This window comes from Natator depressus, chromosome 3 (genome assembly GCF_965152275.1).
Source record: "Natator depressus isolate rNatDep1 chromosome 3, rNatDep2.hap1, whole genome shotgun sequence".
In the NCBI taxonomy this organism is placed as follows: Eukaryota; Metazoa; Chordata; order Testudines; family Cheloniidae; genus Natator; species Natator depressus.
In genome coordinates, this window is record NC_134236.1 from 184,993,220 (window position 1) to 185,016,296 (window position 23,077).

At 45.3% G+C, this 23,077-nt stretch overlaps 1 protein-coding gene across 10 annotated transcripts in view; it reads right to left on the reverse strand.

Annotated features, from left to right (window-relative positions):
* The window catches only part of CCDC88A (coiled-coil domain containing 88A), a 363,848-nt gene that overhangs the window by 85,613 nt on the left and 255,158 nt on the right, over positions 1 to 23,077 (reverse strand). For all 10 annotated transcript variants that reach the window (XM_074949474.1, XM_074949473.1, XM_074949477.1 and 7 more), the window contains exon 13: positions 8,502 to 8,686. In XM_074949474.1, coding sequence (XP_074805575.1) covers positions 8,502 to 8,686 — 185 coding nt within the window. The remainder of the gene's footprint in view (positions 1 to 8,501; positions 8,687 to 23,077) is intronic.

Below are 23,077 nucleotides of genomic sequence, written 5' to 3' on the forward strand. Positions count from 1 at the left end.
TCAGTATACACAAAATAAACAATTATAAATTGGCTTAATGAAGTCCCTAAAGCTGTACTGAGGTGGCCTGCTGCTAATAGTTGCTTTCTTCAGCTTTATGGTATTGATCACAAATTGTGGTTGATGCTTTTCTCCTTTTCGTCGTCTTCTTCTGGCTTGTCTGTTTGTAGTGTCAGTTAAAGTATTTGTGTACATCTACACCACATACTTCTTCTAGCAGCATGTAGTGTACATACATGTTTAGCCCCTTTGATGGGAGGTCTACCCCACACAAGGCTTGAAAGGACTGCACCTGGAGGAGGAGCCAGGGAGCAGGGGTTGATTAAATGAGGCTCAGCTGGGTAAGAACAGGGAGGACCTGTATAAAGCCCAGGATCTGGTAGCAGAAGGGGGGCTGCAAGGAAGTAATCTGCAATCACTCCCTGGAAGAAGGGAGGTGTGTTGGAGCTATAGAGAGCAGTCTACACTTACTCCCTGGGGGGAAGGAGTTTGAGCTGGTACACCCAAAAGGGTGGGGTGAACTAGAAGCTGTAAGAAGGAGTCCAGGGAAGGAGCAACAAGGGCTGAGAGAAAGCATACCACAGTTACCAGGTACAGGGTCCCTGGACTGGAACCTGGAGCATTGGATGGGCCCGGGTTCCCATACTGGCCACTGGGGAAGTGGCACCATCTGGACAGTGCTGGAGAAGACTGCCTGAGACTGTGTGTGTCATAAATATAAAGGGAAGGGTAAACCCCTTTAAAATCCCTCCTGGCCAGAGGAAAAATCCCCTCACCTGTAAAGGGTTAAGAAGCTAAAGGTAACCTCGCTGGCACCTGACCAAAATGACCAATGAGGAGACAAGATACTTTCAAAAGCTGGGAGGAGGGAGAGAAACAAAGGGTTTCTGTCTGTCTGTATGCTGCTTTTGCCGGGGATAGAACAGGAATGGAGTTTTAGAACTTTTAGTAAGTAATCTAGCTAGGTATGTGTTAGATTATGACTTCTTTAAATGGCTGAGAAAAGAGTTGTGCTGAATAGAATGACTATTCCTGTCTGTGTGTCTTTTTTGTAACTTAAGGTTTTGCCTAGAGGGATTCTCTATGTTTTGAATCTAATTACCCTGTAAGGTATCTACCATCCTGATTTTACAGAAGTGATTCCTTTACTTCTATTAAAAGTCTTCTTGTAAGAAAACTGAATGCTTTTTCATTGTTCTAAGATCCAAGGGTTTGGGTTGTGGTCACCTATGCAAATTGGTGAGGATTTTTACCAAACCTTCCCCAGGAAGTGGGGTGCAAGGGTTGGGAGGATTTTGGGGGGAAAGACGTGTCCAAACTACGTTTCCCAGTAAACCCAGTTAAAGTTTGGTGGTGACAGTGGAAATTCCAAGGGCAAAGGGTAAAATTAATTTGTACCTTGGGGAAGTTTTAACCTAAGCTGGTAAAAGTAAGCTTAGGAGGTTTTCATGCAGGTCCCCACATCTGTACCCTAGAGTTCAGAGTGGGGAAGGAACCTTGACAGTGTGGAAGGACTTTGGGTATGCCCTAGAAGGGGAAACCACGTAGTGACCCAGCTGGAGGGCTGAGTCATGAAGAGGAGGCTGCAGTTCCTAGAGTAAGAGGGGCTGCAGGGCAAGACAGGACAGGTGAAGACACAACCAGAGGAGGGTGCAACACCTGGCAGAGCTATTCCCCAGGACGGTCAGGAGGAGGCACCACTGGAAGTGAGTAGAACACAATTATAAATAGCAGGTTAGCCAGCGAGGCATGGCTTAGGCGAGTAAAGACACCCCTGAAGGGTGTGGATACGTACATGAGTATGTACCCGAAATGGCTAACTGATGTCTTCCCATCTACACTGCTATTTTTAGCAGTGTAATGTCCCACTACCAGAACCTTTACCCAGCAGTGGGGAATGGCTCTGGAAGGGGAAGGCAATGGGGAAAGGCTCAGGCAGCACCCCCTGCTGGAGCCCTTCCCCACCGCAGGTAAAGACTGGCATCAGGGAAAGGCTTTGGCAGCTCCCTGGTGCTGAAGCCCTTCTCCTCCACAGGGAAAAGCTTCAGCAGCAGGGAAAGGCTCTGTCGGGGGGAAGGAGTCTTGCTCTGGCAAGGGGAAGGCAGGAGGTTTTTCTCATTGCAGTGAAAGACTCCAGCAGTGGGGAGCACCTGAAGTGTTTCCCCAGCGCTGAAGTCTTTCACTGACAAATACAGCTAAACACTACAGTGGGGACGAAGCTTGCTTTTCACAGTGGTGTGCAGCTACATATACACTACATGCCGGTGACGCTGTGTGTAGTGTAGACATAGCTTCTGCGTCCCTTTATCCTGATCACCTTAACTATATTATCTGCATTGTGATGGTCTGGAGAGGCCACTTATTAAATTATTTTAGCAAACTGAAGGAAAGATGAGGAGATCTCCTTATCCTCTTATTCTGTTAGAGTTCACCCTGTCTCTGGATAATTGTAAAACATCTCCATCTGGACTTTTATCCCAAGGAATCATAAGTATACATTTTTTGTCTATAAAATGGGCCACATTTTACTAGATGATGGATATTTCAAAAATTTTCCTTAGGAAAGATTCCCTTTGCTGCTACAAGGCATTCACTGCTTCCCTACCCACGCTTTCATTTCTACAAATTATACATTATACTCTATATATTTTTAAAGAATTAAGGATAAACTTTTCCTGAAAAGGGTACTTTATGTATGGAGTTATTTTGCCAAATGGTGCTGCTGCCTCCCACCTCGGTTATGAGAATGCATAATTATTTAAATGTGGAAACAAATGAACATATTTCCTAGTCCCCCACTCCTTTTGTTTGCAAGCACCTGCATCCACAGCGCATAGGCTTTATCACAGGCAAAGTGAGAAATTTTTGGGCGAACACTTGTTAAAACTGACAGCACACCATTTCACCAATATTTCTAATAATGGCTTCAGACCACCATTATTCTCACATCAAGTGGTGAACCAGCCACCACATATGGGGAACTCACTCAGTTTTTCTAGAGTCCATCCTTCCACTACAGACCAAAGATTACAATATCTGGCATCTTATCCCTCAGATCTGCCACAAGGATAGATACTATAGGAAGTAATAAAATAATTATGTGAGAAATTAATTCAGACAGGACACTTCCCTCATTCAAATACCACTAAGGGCCAAACATACCAATCGTCTACATTCACCATTCATATGAAGGCTGAAAACTCCCCTGTACCTATCCTATTCTCTCTCCTCATGGGCTGGTGACATCCAACCTTCAAATGAAGTTCTAAGATTCATCTTTACCTCAATCTATGGACTCTGACCACAAATCCCATAGTATTCTTGGGCTAAGTGAAGTCTTTACTTCTGCCCTTCCTAGAGGGAAGACAGCATATGCAGTAGCTGAGAGGGATGAGGTATGGAACATGCTTTCAGAAGTCTTAAAAGAGCTACACTCCAATGTATCCAAACAGAACCCAAAACACCAAAAAAGAAAATCAACCTTCTGCTGGTGGCATCTGACTTAGATGATGAAAGTGAACATGCATTGGTCTGCACTGTTCTGGATCATTATCGAACAGAACCCGTCATCAGCATGGACGCATGTCTTCTGGAATGGTGGTCAAATGAGGAGACATGAATCTTTAGTGCATCTGGCACATAAATATCTTGCAACACTGGCTACAACAATGCCATGTGAACGCCTGTTCTCACTTTCAGGTGACATTGTAAATAAGAAGTGGGCAGCATTATCTCCTGCAAATGTAAACAAATATTTTTGTCTTACTGATTGCCTGATCAGGAAGTAGGACTAAGTGGACTTGTAGGCTCTAAAGTTTGACATTGTTTTGTTTCTGGGTGCAGGGTTTTTTTGTACGTAATTCTACATTTGTAAGTTCAACTTTCATGATAAAGAGATTGCACTAAAGTACTTGTATTAGGTGAATTGAAAAATACTGTTTCTTTTGTTTATCATTTTTACAGTGCATATATTTGTGATCAAAAATAAATATAAAGTGAGCACTGTACACTTTGTATTCTGTGTTGTAACTGAAATCAATATATTTGAAAATGTAGAACACATCGAAAAATATTTAAATGGTATTCTATTGTTTAAAAGTGCGATTAATCATGATGAATGTTTTTAATCGCTTGAGAGTCCTAGCTATTAACATAATTTTATATGGCAATATAAAAACTTAACTCTATTTTGACATTTGTTGTCTGGTAATGTATTACTGATGAGAGCAAAAGTTTGAGACCTGCTCATTTGAAGATTACATCTGACCACAATTTTTGTAACAAGTAACGAGATAAATATGCTAAATTAACTGTCTTGTGTTTAGTTGCAGAAGTGTTGCAAATTGAAAAGGTAAATCTCTTGAAAATCTGCTATGAGGGAAAAATCTGGAAAGGCGAATTCCCCAAACTTACTCAAGTCTCAACTGCTAAAATTATTTCAACTGTCCCTGGGATCCAGATAACTGTCTCACTGATACCCAATGTTCTATTCAATCTGTTCAAAATTCCAATCTGATAATTTTATATTATGAGGCTGGGGTGCTGGGTACCTTACTCCATCATAAGAGAAGTTTGTTGTGGAACAATTATTAAAAGGCCCGAAAATAGAGGTATCCCTCAAAATGCAACACAAGGAAAATTAATACAATTTTTTTTTTGGTAATGATCTGCAAACATAATGTTGGACTTTGAGTAAAAGCCCTTTGAAAACCCATGTTTAAAGAAGATAAAGAAAATACTGACATTTTGAGGGTGTGGCACTTTTTAGAATAATATACACAACATAGTGGATTACGATACCGAAACAAACATGAGGAACTGCTAAATGGTACAATTAAGATCCTTGTTAGTTATACTATAATAATTTACAGTTATGGATAATGAATGAGTTTAGATGAGACAACACTTACGCCAAGGCCTTGCTGGCATAAGTGTGGTTTTCCCAGTTTTTTTCTCCACTTGTAGAGATTTGCTTAAAATTATGTTATTACTCACAGGACAAAAGTAATATGTTGTGCTGGTAGATGTTAGGTAAAACATAAACAAACTTGAAAGGGTAAGAAGCCCACTCTACTGGGAAAACCCAGAAGCAGGGTGAGATAGAAACAGAATAACAAACAGCAAATGTGTAAATTGTAGCTTGGACATGCATATTGTACAGGTTATCTAAAACAAATACTACATGTACTTAATGCTAATTGAAGAAAGGTTCATAAATATGTAATGAGGAAATAAATAAATAAAAATTAAAAAAGACGCTAGATACTATTTTCTTTTACTAGTTGAGAAACTGAAAGAACGGGACTGATGGACCAGGCTGGAGACAAGAGGCGGCAATGACCATCACGAAGTACCGGAGAACTTTCCAGTGCCCCAGAATGCAGTAACTTGAGCCTGCTGTAGTATTTTGAGATCACATATGAGCACCTTCCAATGGCTGCAGAGAGAATGCAACCAAGTTCAACAGGATGCTGGAGGGAAGAGCAATTGATGGTAAATGAAGAGTGAGGGAAGGGGAGAGTTTGAAAAGCCCACTCCCCAGCTACCAGAGGGTGTGTGTGAGGGAATTAAAAAAAGAGAGTCCCAAGTCTCAAACTACTTACTATTTGAAGTAAGGAAGGAATGAAGGAAGCTGCAGGAGCACCCTGTGAAGGAGCAGGCTATAAGGGCTAAAAAGCAGATGCAAGAGACACAAGAGGGGGAACCACCATAGGTGCACCAGACAGAAACTGTTCAAGGAAACCAGCCAATGGAGAAGAGGATAAAGAAATCTGAACTTGTAGAGCCATTACCCCTCTTAGGGCCTGGAGCCTGCAGAACTTGTGCAGGGTCCACAGGGAGGGGGAGGTTTAATACTGGAGTACAATCTCTTTATCATGAAAGTTGAACTTACAAATGTAGAATTATGAACAAAAAATAATTGCATTGAAAAGTAAAACAATGTAAAACTTTAGAGCCTACAAGTCCACTCAGTCCTACCTCTTGTTCAGCCAATCGCTAAGACGAACAAGTTTGTTTACATTTATGGGAGATAATGCTGCCTGCTTCTTATTTACAATGTCACCTGAAAGTGAGAACAGCCATTCGCATGGCACTTTTGTAGTCGGTGTTGCAAGGCATTTACGTGCCAGATATGCTAAACATTTGTATGCCCCTTCATGCTTCAGCCACCATTCCAGAGGACATGCTTCCATGCTGATGATGCTCGTTTAAAAAATGTGTTAATTAAATTTGTGACTTAAGTCCTTGAGGGAGAATTGCATGTCTCCTGCTCTGTTTTACCTGCATTCTGCCATATATTTCATGCTATAGCAGTCTCGGATGATGACCCAGAACGTTTGTTTTACGAATGCTTTCACTGCAGATTTGACAAAATGCGAAGAAGGTACCAATGTGAGATTTCTAAAAATAGCTACAGCACTCGACCCAAGGTTTAAGAATCTGAAGTGCCTTCCAAAATTTGAGAGGGACGAGGTGTGGAGCATGCTTTCAGAAGTCTTAAAAGAGCAACATTCCAATGCAGAGACTACAGAACCCGAACCACAAACAAAGAAAATCAACCTTCTGCTGATGGCATCTGACTTAGATGATGAAAATGAACATGTGTCGGTCTGCACTGCTTTGGATCGTTATCAAGCAGAACCCCTCATCAGCGTGGACGCATGTCCTCTGAAATGGTGGTCAAAGCATGAAGGGACATCTGAATCTTTAGTGCATCTGGCACGTAAATACCTTGCAACACCATGCCATGCAAACGCCTGTTCTCACTTTCAGGTGACACTATAAACAAGGAGCGGGCAGCATTATCTCCTGCACATGTAAGCACACTTGTTCGTCTGAGCGATTGGCTGAACAAGTAGTAGGACGGATGGAGAGGACTTGTAGGCTCTAAAGTTTGATGTTTTATTTTTGAATGCAAGTATTTTTTGTGCATAATTCTACATTTGTAACTTCAACTTTCATGATAAAGAGATTTTACTATAGTATTTGTATTAAGTTAATTGAAAAATACTATTTCTTTTATTTTTACAGTGTAAATATTTATAATAAAAATAAATATAAAGTGAACACTGAGTACTTTGAATTCTGTGTTGAAATTGAAATCAATATATCAGAAAATGTGGAAACCATCCAAAAATATATAAATAAATGGTATTCTATTATTGTTTGATAATTTATTATTAATTTTTTTAATCGTGATTTATTTTTTTTTATCGCTTGACAGCCCTAGTCAAGAGCTACACTCCATGCTTCCAGGAAAGAGGCATGCAAAAAGACTGAAGGGCTGGGGGTGGACTCAGCCTATTAATTCTTTTGAGTCAGGCACTTAGGCTTTCATTATGATTTGTCTCCGTACTTCCGGGTAGTTGGTGCTGTAACATCAGCTGTTCTGTTCTTCCAGCAAGAGAGGAGCAAAGTGAGATGCTCAACAAAATTCAATTTAAGAATATACTTGGTGACTTCTTCAGTATCTATGAAACTGGGAGCTTTTTAAAACTAGATTCTTTATATTGGTTCATATTTATTAAGTTCATCACAATAAATATCTTAACATCTCTAAATATCAGGAGATATGCTGTGTTTTATGTATCTTTTCTAAGACTGGAACTGAAGTTAATGTTGAAAAAGTAACAGTACAACAAAGAAAAAAAGAAAACATTATAGTTTTACAAACACAGACATCAGAAATCCAAGAAATTCTAGGTTAAGGTTAAATTCAAAACAAAATAACCTTCAACAAATCCAATGTTGTGAAGTATGGAAATTCCTAGTTAAAGTACTACGAACAACCTAACTTTGCCCCTTGCTTCCCTACACAAACATACATACACAGCTCAACCACCTAGCTCAACACAGCCCACACTTAGTTCAACCATTATTCAGCAAAAAAGTTTGTACTGATGCTGAAAATAGAGCTGGCTGAAACCTTTACAGAGTTCCTGAGCTGTGCAGAAACAGCCATGATAGATATTCCACACTTTAGTCAGTCACTAGTGAACAAGTCCAAAACAAAACCACCCAGTTCTCTCTAAATTAGTTCTATGCACTAAATCACATCAAGGACTCTTAAGTCAAACAAGTTTCTAGGCCAAGCTGTTCTGAAAATATAATGTGACAAAGATATGCCATTAACTTTCTGAAAATTATTGTAACATCTATTTTAAGTTCCACATGTGTCAGATTCACTGCAACAGTTTAATCAAAATTCCACTTTGGCTAAAGACCACAGATGCAAAATCTTAAATACAAACAACTTTTTTTTTTTGAGAGAGAGAGAGAGAGAAAGAGATTGTAGCAAAGGGGGCAAAATCAGAATCAGAATGGAAAGCCTGCTTTAGTCTTAATTATGAAAAGACTAATCTCTCTCTCTCTCACACACACAGAACACTTTAGCACATGTGAGTAATGCATCCATCCCAAACTCATGCTGATAAAACCTGACATACCACACCTTTTATAGTCTATTTGATCATATTATACATGCACATATTGATGGTTACCTTTTTGCTAAGTCTTTGGTTTTCTTTTTCCATTTTTAGAATCTTTGAATTACTGCCTTCTACAGAACCCATTGTATTTTGTAGCTCTTCCACCATCTTCACCAAACTCTGGTTTTCCATTTCCAGCTTAAGCAATCTACTTGATGTCAATTCATTCACTTCATGGCCAAGTGACTTTCGTGGCACTGTAAGATTTAAAAGAAATGGAGCTTACTTATCATTAGCTGAAGAACTTTGAGGTGAGCCTGTGCATTTTTAGACTTCTGGGATAAAAAGGCCTGCACTACGATCCTCCAAAATCTTCTAGTCAGCATTGTTTGTTGGGGCCACTCACACATCTCTCTCCCCCACCTAAGAACAACTATGAAATTGTGGATGGAGGACTGAAAAAAAATGATTACTAACCTTTCTGTAACTGTTGTTCTTCGAGATGTGTTCCTCATGTCCATTCCACTTTAGGTGTGCACGTGCCACATGCACAGTTGCTGAAGATTTTCCCCTAAGTGGTATCCGTCAGGCCGGCCAGCTCCTCTCAGTTCTTTCTTGCTGGCTAACTCTGACCAAGGAGCAGAAGGGTGAATTGTGGAATGGACATGAGCAACACATCTCAAAGAACAACAGTTACAGAAAGGTCAGTAACTGTTTTTTCTTTGAGTGTTTGCTCATGTCCATCCCATGTTAGGTGACGCCCAAGCAGTACCTTAGGAGATGGGCTCGGAGTTCCTAGACATGTGGATTGCAAGACTGCTCTATCAAACCTGACATCATCTGTAGCCTTCCGGGTAACGGTGTAGTGGTATGAAAAAGTATGCACCGATGATCAAGTCACTGCTCTACAAATATCCTAGATTGGGACCTAGGCCAGAAACGCTGCTGAGGATACTTGAGCTCTTGTTGAGTGGGTGGTCAAGAGAGCAGGAGGCAGGGCACACACCTCCTCACAGAATGTGCGAATGCAGGAAGTGATCCATGATGAAAATCTTTGGACCGAAATTGGCAGGCTTTTCGTCGTCTGCTACTGTCACAAAGAGCTGCGTAGACTTGCAGAACGGTTTGGTCCTTTCTATATAGAAAGCGACGGCCTGCCTAACATCCAGCATGTGGAAACGCTGCTCCTCCCTATTCGTGAGCAGTTTTGGGAAGAATACTTGCAAGAAGACAGTAATGAGGCTATGGAACTGCGAAACCATCTTCGGGAGAAACGCAGGGTGGGGAAGTTGTACCTTGTCCTTAAAGAACACTGTATAAGGGGGTTCTGATGTAAGGACCCTGATATCTCAGACTCTCCTGGCCAAGGTAATTGCTACCAGGAAGGTGACCTTCCATAAGACGTACAAAAAGGGGCATGATGCCAGCGGCTCAAAGAGAGGCCCTGAGAGTCTTAACAGGTTCAGGTCCCATGGTGGAACGGGTTCACGAATCTGAGGGTATAGTCCCTCTAAGCCCTTGAGGAAGTGAACAGACATTTTGTGAGAAAAAAACGACCTTCCATCCACCAAAGGGTGGAAGGTGGAAATGGCCACTAGGTGTACCTTAATCAATGAAATGGCTAGGCCCTGCTGTTTCAGATGAAGCAGATATTCCAGCATAGACTGGAAAGGTGACCTACCAGGTGAGAGGCCTCACTGGGATGACCACATGGAGAAACGCTTCTACTTGGCAAGGTAAATCGCTCTAGTAGATGGTTTCCTACTACATAGCAATACCTGGTGGACTTGCTCCACTGCATTTAACCATGGAGCTTCTGCGCGGTCAGGTGGAGGGCCTTGAGGTTTGGGTGGAGAATCAGCGGTGATTTTGCCAGATCAGGTATGAGGGGGAGGGAATGGCATCGGGGTCACGATAGGTCCAATAATGTGCCAAAACCAGTGCTGGTGTGGCCATGCTAGGACTATAAGAATAAAAGATGGTTACTTTTTGTAACTGTTGTTCTTCAAGATGTGTTGTTCATGTCCATTCCATTGTAGATGTGTGTGCTTGCCACATGCACTGGTGGTGGAAGTTTTTCACGCAGTGTTAGCCATAGGGGACCAACTCTGGTGCCCTCTGGAATGGCGCCCGTATGCCCCAGTATAACGGGCACCACCTGCTGCCCCCTCCCTCAGTTCCTTCTTGCCGGAACTCCAACACAGGGGAAGGAGGGTGGGTCCTGGAATGGACATGAGCAACACATCTTGCAGAACAACTGTTACAAAAGGTAACCATCTTTTCTTCTTCAAGTGCTTGCTCATTGTAAGTGACTCCCAAGCAGTACCATGGGAGGCAAGTAGGAGTTCATGGACATGTTGATTGCAACACAGCTCTGCCAAATCCAGTGTCATCTCTGGCTTGGTGAGTGATGGCATAATGTGTTGTAAATGTGTGTACCGAAGACCACGTCCTGGCCCTGCAGATGTCCTGGATAGGGACGTGCACCAGGAAGGCAGCTGAAGACGAGTGAGTCCAGTCGAATTAGCCTTCATTATTGGTGGAGGCACAGCCTGCACCAACTTGTAACAAGTATGGATGCTATTTATGATCCGATTCCAAATCCTCTGAGGACACCAGAAAACCCTTCATCCTGTTAGCTACTGCGATAAAGAGCTTGGTCGACATGTGGAAGGGCTTGGTGCACTCCAGGTAGAATGCCAGGGTGCGCCTGACATCTAGAGTGTGCAGCCACCTCTCCTCATTGATTGTGTGAGGCTTTGGACAGAACACTGGGAGGAAGATATAAAATCACAGAAGATTAGGGCTGGAAGAGACCTCAGGAGGTCATCTAGTCCAACCCCCTGCTGAAAGCAGGACCAACACCAACTAAATCATCCCAGCCAAGGCTTTGTCAAGCCAGGCCTTAAAAACTGCTAATGATAGAGATTCCACCACCTCCCTAGGTAACTCATTACAGTGCTTCACCACCTTCCTAGTGAAACAGCTTTTCCTAATATCCAACCTAGACCTCCCCCACTGCAACTTGAGACCATTACTCCTTGTTTTGCCATCTGAGAACAGCCGAGCTTCATCCTCTTTGAAACCCCCCTTCAGGTAGTTGAAGGCTGCTATCAAATCCCCAGTCACTCATCTCTTTTGCAGACTAAATAAGCCCTGTTCCCTCAGCCTTTCCTTGTAAGTCATGTGCCCCAGCCCCCTAATCATTGTCACTGCCCTCTGCTGGACTCTCTCCAATTTGTCCACATCCTTTCTGTAGTGAGGGATCCTACCTTCCTGTGGGAGATAGTATCCAAAGCTTTGCTAAAGTCAAGGTATATCACATCTACTGCTTTCCCGATATCCACAGAGCCAGTTATCTCATCATAGAAGGCAATCCAGTTGGTCATGCATGACTTGCCCTGTCAAGGGTTCTTTCCCCACTCTGAACTCTAGGGTACAGATGTGGGGACCTGCATGAAAGACCCCCTAAGCTTATTCTTACCAGCTTAGGTTAAAACTTCTCCAAGGCACAGATTTCTTTCTTGCCTTGGGAACCAGCTTAGGTTAAAAACCTGATACGCTGCCACCACCAAGCGATTTAAACAAAGAACAGGGAAAGAGACCACTTGGAGATGTCTTCCCCCAAAATATCCCCCCAAGCCCTACACCCCCTTTCCTGGGGAAGACTTGATAATAATATCCTCACCAATTGGTACAAGTGAACACAGACCCAAACCCTTAGATCTTAAGAACAATGAAAAATCAATCAGGTTCTTAAAAGAAGAATTTTATTTAAAGAAAAGGTAAAAGAATCACCTCTGTAAAATCAGGATGGTAAATACTTTACAGGGTAATCAGACTCAAAACATAGAGAAACCCTCTAGGCAAAATCTTAAGTTACAAAAAGACACAAAAACAGAAATACACATTCCCTCCAGCACAGCGAATTTCACAAGCCAAAAAAACAAAAGAAAATCTAACGCATTTTCTATCTAGATTACTTACTAACTTTACAGGAGTTGGAAGGCTTGCATCCTTGATCTGTTCCTGGCAAAGGTATCACACAGACAGACAGACAAACCCCCCCCGCTTCCAGATTTGAAAGTATCTTGTCCCCTTATTGCTCATTTTGGGTCAGGTGCCAGCGAGGTTATCTTAGCTTCTTAACCCTTTACAGGTGAAAGGATTTTGCCTCTGGCCAGGAGGGATTTTATAGCACTGTGTACAGAAAGGTGGTTACCCTTCCCTTTATATTTATGACACTTGCCCTTGGTGAATCCATGATGACTGTTCCTGATCACCTTCCTCTCCTCCAAGTGCTTCAAAATGGATTCCTTGAGGACCTGCTCCATTATTTTTCCAGGGACTGAGGTGAAGTTGACCGGTCTGTAGTTCCCCAGATTCTCCTTCTTCCCTTTTAAAAAACGGGCACTATATTTGCCATATATAAGATATTCTGACAGGTTTCAGAGTAGCAGCCGTGTTAGTCTGTATCTGCAAAAAGAAAAGGAGTACTTGTGGCACCTTAGAGACTATCTGAGCATAAGCTTTCGTGAGCTACAGCTCACTTCATCGGATGCATTCAGTGGAAAATACAGTGAGGAGATTTATATACACACAGAACATGAAAAAATGGGTGTTATCATACACACTGTAAGGAGAGTGATCACTCAGGATGAGCTATTACCAGCAGGAGAGCGGGGGAGGGGAGGAATCTTTTGTAGTGATAATCAAGGTGGGCCATTTCCAGCAGTTAACAGGAACGTCTGAGGAACAGTGGGGTGTGTGTGTGGGGGAAATAAACATGGGGAAATAGTTTTACTTTGTGTAATGACCCATCCACTCCCAGTCTCTATTCAAGCCTAAGTTAATTGTATCCAGTTTGCAAATTAATTCCAATTCAGCAGTCTATCATTGGAGTCTGTTTTTGAAGTCTTTTTGTTGTAATATTGAGACTTTTAGGTCTGTAATCGAGTGACCAGAGAGACTGAAGTGTTCTCCAACTGGTTTATGAATGTTATAATTCTTAACATCTGATTTGTGTCCTATTATTCTTTTACGTAGAGACTGTCCAGTTTGACCAATGTACATGGCAGAGGGGCATTGCTGGCACATGATGGCATATATCACATTGGTAGATATGCAGGTGAACGAGCCTCGATATCACTACAACAGGTTTTCTTCTCCCCCCCGCCCCCGCTCTCCTGCTGGTAATAGCTCATCTTAAGTGATCACTCTCCTTACAGTGTGTATAACACCACTCATTTTTTCATGTTCTGTGTGTATATAAATCTCTGTGTATAAAATGTATTTTCCACTGAATGCATCCGACGAAGTGAGCTGTAGCTCATGAAAGCTTATGGTCATATAAATTGGTTAGTCTCTAAGGTGCCACAAGTACTCCTTTTCTTTATAAGTTATTCTGGTTGACATGGAAGTGCGACACCACCTTTGGCAGCAAGACTGGATGGGGCCGCAGTTGGACCTTGTCCTTGTAAAATCCTGTGTACGGGGACTCTGAAGTGAGGGCTTTAATTTCAGAGACACATCTCGCTGAGGTAATAGCTACAACAAGTGGGAAATGGAACAAGAAGCCATAGGCTCAAAGGGTGGATCCGTGAGCCTGGAGAGGACCAGGTTGAGGTCCCAATGGGGAACCGGGTCCCGAACCAGTTGAAAGAGTCTTTTAAGGCCCTTCAAGAACCTGATCGACGTCTCATGCGAGAAGACCAATCCACCCTGGGTACGAGGATGGAAGGCCGATATGGGAGCCAGGTGCACCTTGATCGAAGAGAAGGTGAGACCCTGGTGCTTTAAGTGAAGCAGGTAATCCAGGATGAACTGCAGAGATAACTGGGTTGGGGAAATATTCCACTCCAATGCCCAGCAGAAGGAACACTTCCACTTTGCCAGGTAAGTTGCTCTGGTGGAGGGCTTTCTGCTCTACAAGAGAACCTGCTGTACCTGACGAGAACAGAATTGTTCCTCTGGATTCAGCCACGCAGCATCCAAGCTGTGAGGTGGAGAGAGGTGAGGTTCGGGTGCAGAAGTCGACCGTGATCCTGCAAGAGTAGGTCCGGGTGGCTGGCAAATGGCCATGGGGCTGCAACAGCCAGGTCCATGAGCATGCCGAACCAATGCTGGCGAAGCCATGCTCAGGCAATCATAATGACCCATGCCTTGTCCCTCTTGATTTTTGAGAGGACTGCTGATGAGCGGAATTGGTGGGCAGGCGTACATCAGGTCCCTGAGCAAGACAGGAGAAAGGCATCGGATAGTGAGCCTCTGCCGAGACCTTGGAGAGCACAAAACTGATGACAGTTTCTGTTCTGTCTGGTACAGGTCCACTCGGGGAGCACACCACTTCTGGAAGAGTATTCTGACAACCTCCAAGCGAAGGGACCACTCGTAGTGAGAGAAGAAGGACCTGCTGAGGTGATCCATCACCGTGTTCCGGATGTTGGGGAGGTGCGAGGCTTCCAGGTAGATTGCATGCTGGATGCAGAACTCCCAGCACAGAGCTGATGATCAAGCTTCCCCCTCCTGTTGACATAGAACACTGAGGCCGTGTTGTCCGTCTTTCACCACCCAGCCGGAGGGTTGGAGAAGGAAGACACTTCAAACCAGGCAGATGGCTCTGAGCTCCCTGATGTTTATATGCAATGTGAGCTCCTTTTGAGACCATAACCCTTGAGTCCGCAGTGTACCGAGATGCGTTCCCCAACCAAGGTTGGATGCATCTGAAATCAGGGAGACCATGGGTTGCGGGCTTGTGAACGGCACACCTTCCAACACCAGAATTGGGTCAGACCACCACTGAAGAGAGGTAAGCACCCACGGAGGGATCGTGATGACCTTGTCTAGGTGATGTCTGTCCAGGGAGTAGATCGACACCAGCCACATCTGGCGGGGATGCAGCCTGAGTCTTGCATGTCGGACTACGTATGTGCATGCTGCCATGTGCCCCAATAGTGTGAGACAGACCCTGGCAGTGGTGAGCAGATGGGCAGTGATGCTGGCAATCAGATCTGACTTTGCCCTGAACGTGGCCTCTGGCAGGAATGCTCTGTCTCAGAGAGAGTCAAGTACCACTCCGATAAACTCCATCCATTGGACCTGGAACAACATTGATTTTTGTTTATCAACAGGCCCAGAGCTTAACAAATGGCTTGCAACATCTTGACGCTGTGCTGGACCTGGACCGGCTGTTGATGAGTCAGTCATCAACGTACTGGTAAATCTGGATACCCCGACATCTGAGGTAGGCCACCACCACTGACATGTATTTCGTAAACACCATTGTTGCTGTTGCTAGGCCAAAAGGGAGCACTGCAAATTGGCATTGGGTGGTCCCAACTACGAAATGTAGGAACAGTCTGTGTCAGTGAAATATTGATATGTGAAAGTGAGCATCTTTCAGATCGAGGGCAGCGTACCAGTCTCCTGGATCCAGGGAAGGAATGATGGAGGCCAAGGAGACCATGTGGAACTTCAACTTCTTGAGATACTTGTTGATGTTTCGCAGGTCGAGGATGGGGCACAGGCCCCCCTTGGCTTTTGGGATAAAAAAATAGTGTGAATAAAATGCTTTCCCCCTCAAGCGCAGAGGGACCTCCTCCATGGCTCCCACCCACAGAAGGCCCTGCATTTGAGCGAGCAGATGCTCGTGAGAAGTATCCCTGAAGAGGGACGGGGACGGAGGGTGGGAGGGGTGGATAGAAATAAACTGGAGGGTATATCCCCCTGCTACTGTACTGAGGACCCATTGGACCGATGTTACAGAAGCCCAGGCAGGGAGGAAGGGGGACAAATAGTTGGAAAATAACATGGGAGCAGGATCCAGGACACAGACTGGAAGGTTGTTCTCAAGCACACCCTCAAAATGCCTGCTTGTTACCTGATTAGTTACGGGGGGGAGCTCAAGTGAGTTGAAGGTGCCGGCTGATGGCCTTGCTGGAACTTATAGTCCTTGCCCTTCTTGCGGAAGGGCTCTGACCGAGGTTGGCTCCCAAACTGGTGGGGCTGTTGTCGCTTAAACCGCTTCCTCACCGGTCCTGGCATGTAAAGGCCCAGGGAGCGCAAGGTAGCCCTGAAGTCTTTCAGGCCATGTAATTTACTGTCTGTTTGCTCCAAAAACAATGCCAGGCCATCGAATGGGAGGTCTTGGATGGATTGTTGAACTTCCATCGATAGGCCCAATGACTGCAACCAGGACATCTACCTCATAGAAATGGCTGAAGCCATGACCAGGCTGCAGAGTCTGCCGCATCTGAGGCCGCTTAGAGCGCTGCCCTGGCCACAACTCTGCCCTCATTGAGGATATCCAGGAATTCCTTCCTGGGCTCCTCTGGCAGCGAATCTGTAAACTTGGCCATGGAATGCCAAATATTAAAATCGTAACAGCCAAGTAAGGCCTGATGGTTGGCCACTCTCAGCTGGAGGCTGGACGTAGAATAAATTTTTCTACCAAAGAGATCGAGCCTCTTTGCCTCCTTGTTCTTAGGTGTTGTTCCCAGTTGGCCCTGTCTATCACACTCATTAGCTGCCAACACAACCAGTGAGCTTGGGGCAGGGTGGGTATAAAGATAGTCAGTACCCCTTACTGGGGACGTAGTATTTTCTTTCCGCCCACTTGGAGATGGGGGGCAGGGAGGAGGGTGTCTGGCACAGGGCCTTAGTCATTTTCACCACTCCCTTGTGCACTGACAATGCCACCTTGCTTCACTTAGCACATTGAAGAGGGAGTCTGAGGGCGCCGCCAGTTCCTCGGCTTCCAGCCCCATGAGTCCTGGTGGGCTCTTGCATCATACTGGGGAACCGACTGAGAGGACCCCGTTATTGCCTCACTGGGGGGCGGGTGGAAGACTGTCACTGACTATATTTCAGAAGTCCCCAAGGCCAACCTATGCTCCTGCAATGGGTGGGGAAATCCCCAGGGGTTCCATAGTTGCCAATGAGCCGGTCACTGGCCCTGGGGCCATGCTGCCACTGGTGGCCCAGAGGGGAATACCGGTGCCCCCAGTGGGTGGTCTTGGCCTGCGGGAAGGGTCTCCTCCTCACTGTCCGAGCCCGAGGAGGGAGAGACTTGACTGGAGGACCAGGACGGTACCAAGGCTGCCTGTCTACCCCAATCCCGTTGGCTCTGGGTGCAGACCTCCATTGAGGACCTGTATGGGGGCGATGGCACTGGTTGCTGTGACCCCAGTGATCAGTGGCGGTGTTCGGAGGATCAGTGACGGTATCCTGGTGATCGATACCTCACACTTAAGAGAGTGATTCCGCTCTGTAGATTGGGAGTGGGAATGAGAAGACCAATGTGTTGGAGACCGTTGACATGCCCACGGTGAACCGTACCGGCGATCCGGCAACTGGTGAAGGGGCTCCGGGGACTGGCGTCTCAACCCTTCAGAATGGTGCCATGAGCAGCCTGAAAGGCCTCCGCCATGGACGGCACAGTGCCTCTGCTGCTTCCTGGGGTGGCAGGCGGGTCTTGAATTGGGCTTGACAGCTCAGCAGGCATTGGAGCCTGGCCGCCATCCAGAGGGGAAAGGCTGCACTGCGTGGGTCTTTGCTCTCCTCCTACTCTCTCCTTCCCTTTACAGGATGTAGGAGAATGCCCCCTCCCAGCCTTCCTCTGCTTTTTAGCCGGTACCGGGGATGGGGATCAGTGCTGGTCAGTGCTGGTGGCGCGCTCTGCACTGAGGCCACAGTGGTTGGAGTAGAGTCCGATCCCATCAGCTCCGAGGCTGGTGGAGTCCATAAGGAGCACTTGGAGATGAATGTCCCGGTCCTTTTTGATCCATGGACTGAAGCTCTTGCAAATGCGACACTTGTCACTCACATGGGTTTCCCCTAAACACTTTAGGCCGCTTCTATGGGGATAACTGACAGCCATGGGTTTTTTGCAACAGTCACAAGGTTTGAAGCCTGGGGCCCGGGGCATGTCCCATCCTTAGACTGAGTCCTGCCTGCGACTAACTATTTCTAACTTAACACGAAGGGAACTATTAACTATACAACTTTAAAACTACTATACACAACAAATTCACTACTAGGCACAGTAGAGACAGAAAGAAAAGCTTGCGAAGCAAGGAGATGTTCCAGCACCATCACCGGCGGTAAGAAGGAACTGACTGAAGGGGGAGCCAGTGACGGCCCTTATACCAGTGCATGTGTGTGCCACTCCAGAGTTTCTTGAGATAACTGTTGAGGAAATGCAGGTCAAGGATGGGTCTGAGACCCCCATTTGGCCTTCAGGATTATGAAATAACGGGAGTAAAACCCTTTCCCTCTCAAGCTCTGAGGTACCTTCTCCACAGCCTCCTGGGGTAAAAGCTGCTCATGAGAAGGGTTCCTGAAGAGGGATGAGGAAGTGGGGTGGGAGGGAGAGATAGAAATAAACTGGAGAGTGTAACCTTCCTCCACTGTACTCAGTATCCAGCAGTCCAGGCTGAAGCGGGAAAGAGAGTTTGAAAACAAAATGAGGGCAGGATCCAGTTCAGAAACTAGTATAACGTCTTTGGGCACCTCCTCAAAAGTTCTGCTGGGGGCCTCCGGAGTATCTGTGAGAGACCGGTAGCAAGGCTGAAGAGGGTGGGGGCAGATGTCTTCATTTATAACCCAATTTGCTTCTCAAACAGGTCCTGGTGTGGTGCTGAAGCCAAGAAGCAGACCGGTTGTTGAGGCCTGAAGTGTTTCCTTGAAGGCGCTGGTGCATATAGACCCAGAGACTCAGAGTGACTCTAGAATCCTTCAGGCCATGAAGCTTCACAACCATTTGTTCAGAGAAGAGTAAAGGTCACTTACAGGCATGGGCTTACTGCAGGAGGCAGAGGGCTTGAAACCTGGGGACTGAGGCATGCCCTGGCACTGGGAGTGGACGAAAATCTGCTAACAGGGCGAGAAGTGCCAACTAACTATATATGACTAATCTACAACAGTCCATACCGAGAAAATAAAGAACTGGGATAGAAAAAACAGGGAAAAGGACTAAACTAAAACCACTGAGTAAGAGTTTGCTAAAGCAAGAGGAGCTGTTCTAGCAACCATCAGAGACAGTAAGAAAGAACTGAGAGGGTGTGGAGTTGGCCAGGCCCTTTATACCAGCAGATGAGTGCGCGGCAACAGAGGGTGCTAGAGCAGACCCAATGGATATCACTGAGGGAAAAATCAACGACTGTGAACATGAACCTAACATGGAATGGACATGAATAAGCACTCAAAGAAGAACTACCAAAATAAATATCAGCTCTGGATGCCAGCTCAAGAAAGCATTACAAATTATTTCAATTTCACTTTTCCAAATCAGAGCTCAGCTAGGGAAACATTTGCTTGAAGCACATACAGAGAACTTCAGGTAGCAGCTCTGCAAAACTGTATGAGGAACATTGTGCAAAGACATCCTATAGATGCTGCCTTCAATCTATCTGGGTATGCTTTGATACAGTGTTCTCAACAACAGTTCCGTGGACCAGCACAAGTCCCTGTGATCTCCCTGACACAGTTTAGGAAGGAAGGAAGCCAGTACCAAAAAGGTTGAAAAGAGAGGGTTAGTTACCCTCTGCAATAAGTAAGGTTCTTCGAGATGTGTCTCCCTATGGGTACTCCACTGTAGGTGCAACCGTGCCACCTGCACCTGGGCTCGGAGATCTTCACCAGCGGTGCCTGTCGGACCACACATGCACACCTCCCCTCTCTTACACTGTATGCGGAACGTATACATAGTGCTATGCAGTCCGACCACCCCCAGTTCCTTCTCTGATGCAGAGCGTATATTTTCAACTCCAAAGCAGAGGGGAGGAGGGCAGGTAGTGGAGCACCCATAGGGACACACATCTCAAAGAACCTCAGTTACTGCACAGGGAGAGTAACTCTCTATTCTTTGAGTGATAACCCTTTGAGTGCTCCTCTGTAGATGACAATAAAGTAGTGCCCATAGTTGGAAGGCTGGGGTTTTGGAGCGACATGTACTGCTGAGGATAGGACAGCATGTCCAAGGAGAGTGTCTGTTATGGCATTGTGCATAACAGCATAGTGCTGGGTTAAAGTGTCTGTCAATGCCCATGTGGCAGTCTTACAAATGTCATCAATGGAGACATTATTAAGAAAGCAATTGGGGAGATAACGATCACGTGGAATATGTTCTGATTGAGGTAGAAGGTTGTCTATCGTGGAGTTCGTAAGATAAACGTATAGACTGTGAGATCCATTTACAGAGGTATTGTTTAAATATAGCACTGCCTCGGGATTATCTGTTGGTGGGAAGGAACAATCATGGCAACTTCCAGAAGGGTTAAGTCCTGTCCAAGTAGAAGGCTAATTGTGTTCCTCACACATTCGGTGTGTAGAGCTCCCTCCTGTTGATTACTGTGAAGCTTCGGGAAGAAGCAAGGGAGGTTTATCGATTGACTGAGATGAAAAGATGTTGGGAATTTAGGTAAGAATCTTGGGTGTGGGCGTAGTGTAACTTTGTCTTTATAAAATGGTGCCTATGGTAGATATGCCATGAGGGCCGAGATTTTGCCTACCTATCTAGCAGAGGTGATGGTGACAAGAAAAGCCGTTTTCATTGATAGATGTACATAAGAACAGGTTGCCATTGGTTCAAACAGGAGCTTAGTTGGAGAACATAGGACTAGGCTGGGTTCCCAGGTCGGTATCGGGTCTCGTAAATGGGGATAGAGATTTTGAATACTCCTCAAGAAGCGTTTTATGAGTGGATGTGTGAAGACGGAGTGGCCATCAACGGGGGAGTGAAAAGTAGTGATTGCTGCCAAGTGTACCTTTATAGAGCTATTGGCCGATCCTGACTGTTTAAAGTGTAGAATGTAGTCAAGAATAAGTGGCAATGGAGTGTGTGCTGTGTCAATGTGGTGTGAAGCACATCAGCAGTGAAATCTAGTCCACTTGTGAATGTAAATGTTCTGGTCGTGTCATGCCTGCTATTCAAAAGTATGTGTTTGACGTGTCTGAACAGGTGATTTCCAGACCCTGGAACCTTGGAGGAGCCAGGCTTTGAGGTGGAGCATCTGCGGATGGGGAAGGAGAATGCATCCTTTGAGGGGAGCCCCTGCGTTAGGTGGAGAGAGATCGGTCAGCATACCATCATGTGTAGAGGGTAAGTAGACCAGATCTGTCGTGGCCATGTTGGAGCTATTAGTATGACACGAGCTCGGTCCTTCTGTATTTTGTGAAGTACTCAGAATAGGAGGGGAAAGGGAGGGAAGGCATAAAGGAGTGGTGCGTTAGAGGTTATGAAGAACGCGTCTCCCAGAGATCTGCACCCCATTCCTGCTCTGGAACAGAATTGAGGGCAACGGGTGTTGTGTTGAGTGACAAAGAGATCTATGGTGGGATGGCTCCATCGGTTGAATATGGGTTCAAGTGCTCACATATCCAGCTCCCACTCATGATTGTGTGAGAACGTCCTGTTCAGTGCATCCGTACTGATATTCTGGTGTCCCGGGAGGTACGTGGCTGAAATGCAGATGTTGTTCTGGATACACCAGTTCCTCCATTTGATCACCTCTGAGCATAAAGGGTGGGACCACAGTCTGCCCTGCCTGTTTATGTAATACAGCAGGCGAGATTGTTTGTCATCACTCTTATGGTATTATGTTTGAGAAGTAGGAAATGTCGGCAGGGATTGCGGACCACTCGTAGTTCTAGGAGGTTGATGTGTAAGGTGGATTCGGTGGATGACCTTCTGCCCTGCACTGTGTGTTTGTGTAGATGTGCCTCCCAACCGATTAGGGAGACATCGGTGGTTAGGATCATAGTTGGTGATGGTTGTAGGAGAGGAATTCCAACACAGACGTTGCTGGGCTGTGTCCATTGTGACCTAGGGTAGCCGTCACTGAAAATGCCAAGGTCATGGCAGGCTGCAAAACGGAGAGCAGATTCTCCTAACACTGGTGGTTAACACTGAAGTTAGACTCACCAACCAGTCACAAATTGTGCTCCTGATCCCCCAAACTGGTTATCAAGAAGCTAAAAAGGAAATCACACAGCTCCCTTTATTGCATTCCAGTTCTCTGGTTCTCAATCAGCACGACGGCCCAGTACAGTGAGAAGTTATTTAAAAACTCTGCTCACTATACAAAATGGCCTTCTGATCCACAAAGGGCCAGCCACTTTACCAGATCAGTATTAGTTTGGATCTTACCCAAAATATCATACTGCCAGCCAATCCTTCAGTATCTAAAACTAAAGGTTTATTATAAAAGAAAAGAAAAACCAAAAAGAGAGTTGTTATATTGTCAAAGGAGTCAGATACATACTTAAGACTTCAGAGTCCATATTTCAGGTTCTTAGCAGTAGTGGTGAGTTTGCTGGCTTGAAAGTTCCTCTGGAGCACATCCACAGCTTGGATGGGTCATTCAGTCCTTTGTTCAATGCTTCAGTTTGTTTTGAACTGTTTGTAGAGAACCCCAATTTCCAGAGGTTGGAAGCAAAACTGAAGACCAAACTGGGGAAGATGCAGCAGCCTTTTATATTCTTTTGCCATGTGGCTCGTACTCCCTTTGTCCCAAACACAAACTTACAGCACATGGCATAGAAAAGCCTTAGAGTTCTCTGTCCATAAGCATGCCCCTACATGTCTTGCTAACTCATAAGTTGTAGCCCCTGCCATCTCTCAATGGGTTAATTGTATAGCTGATTGCCTT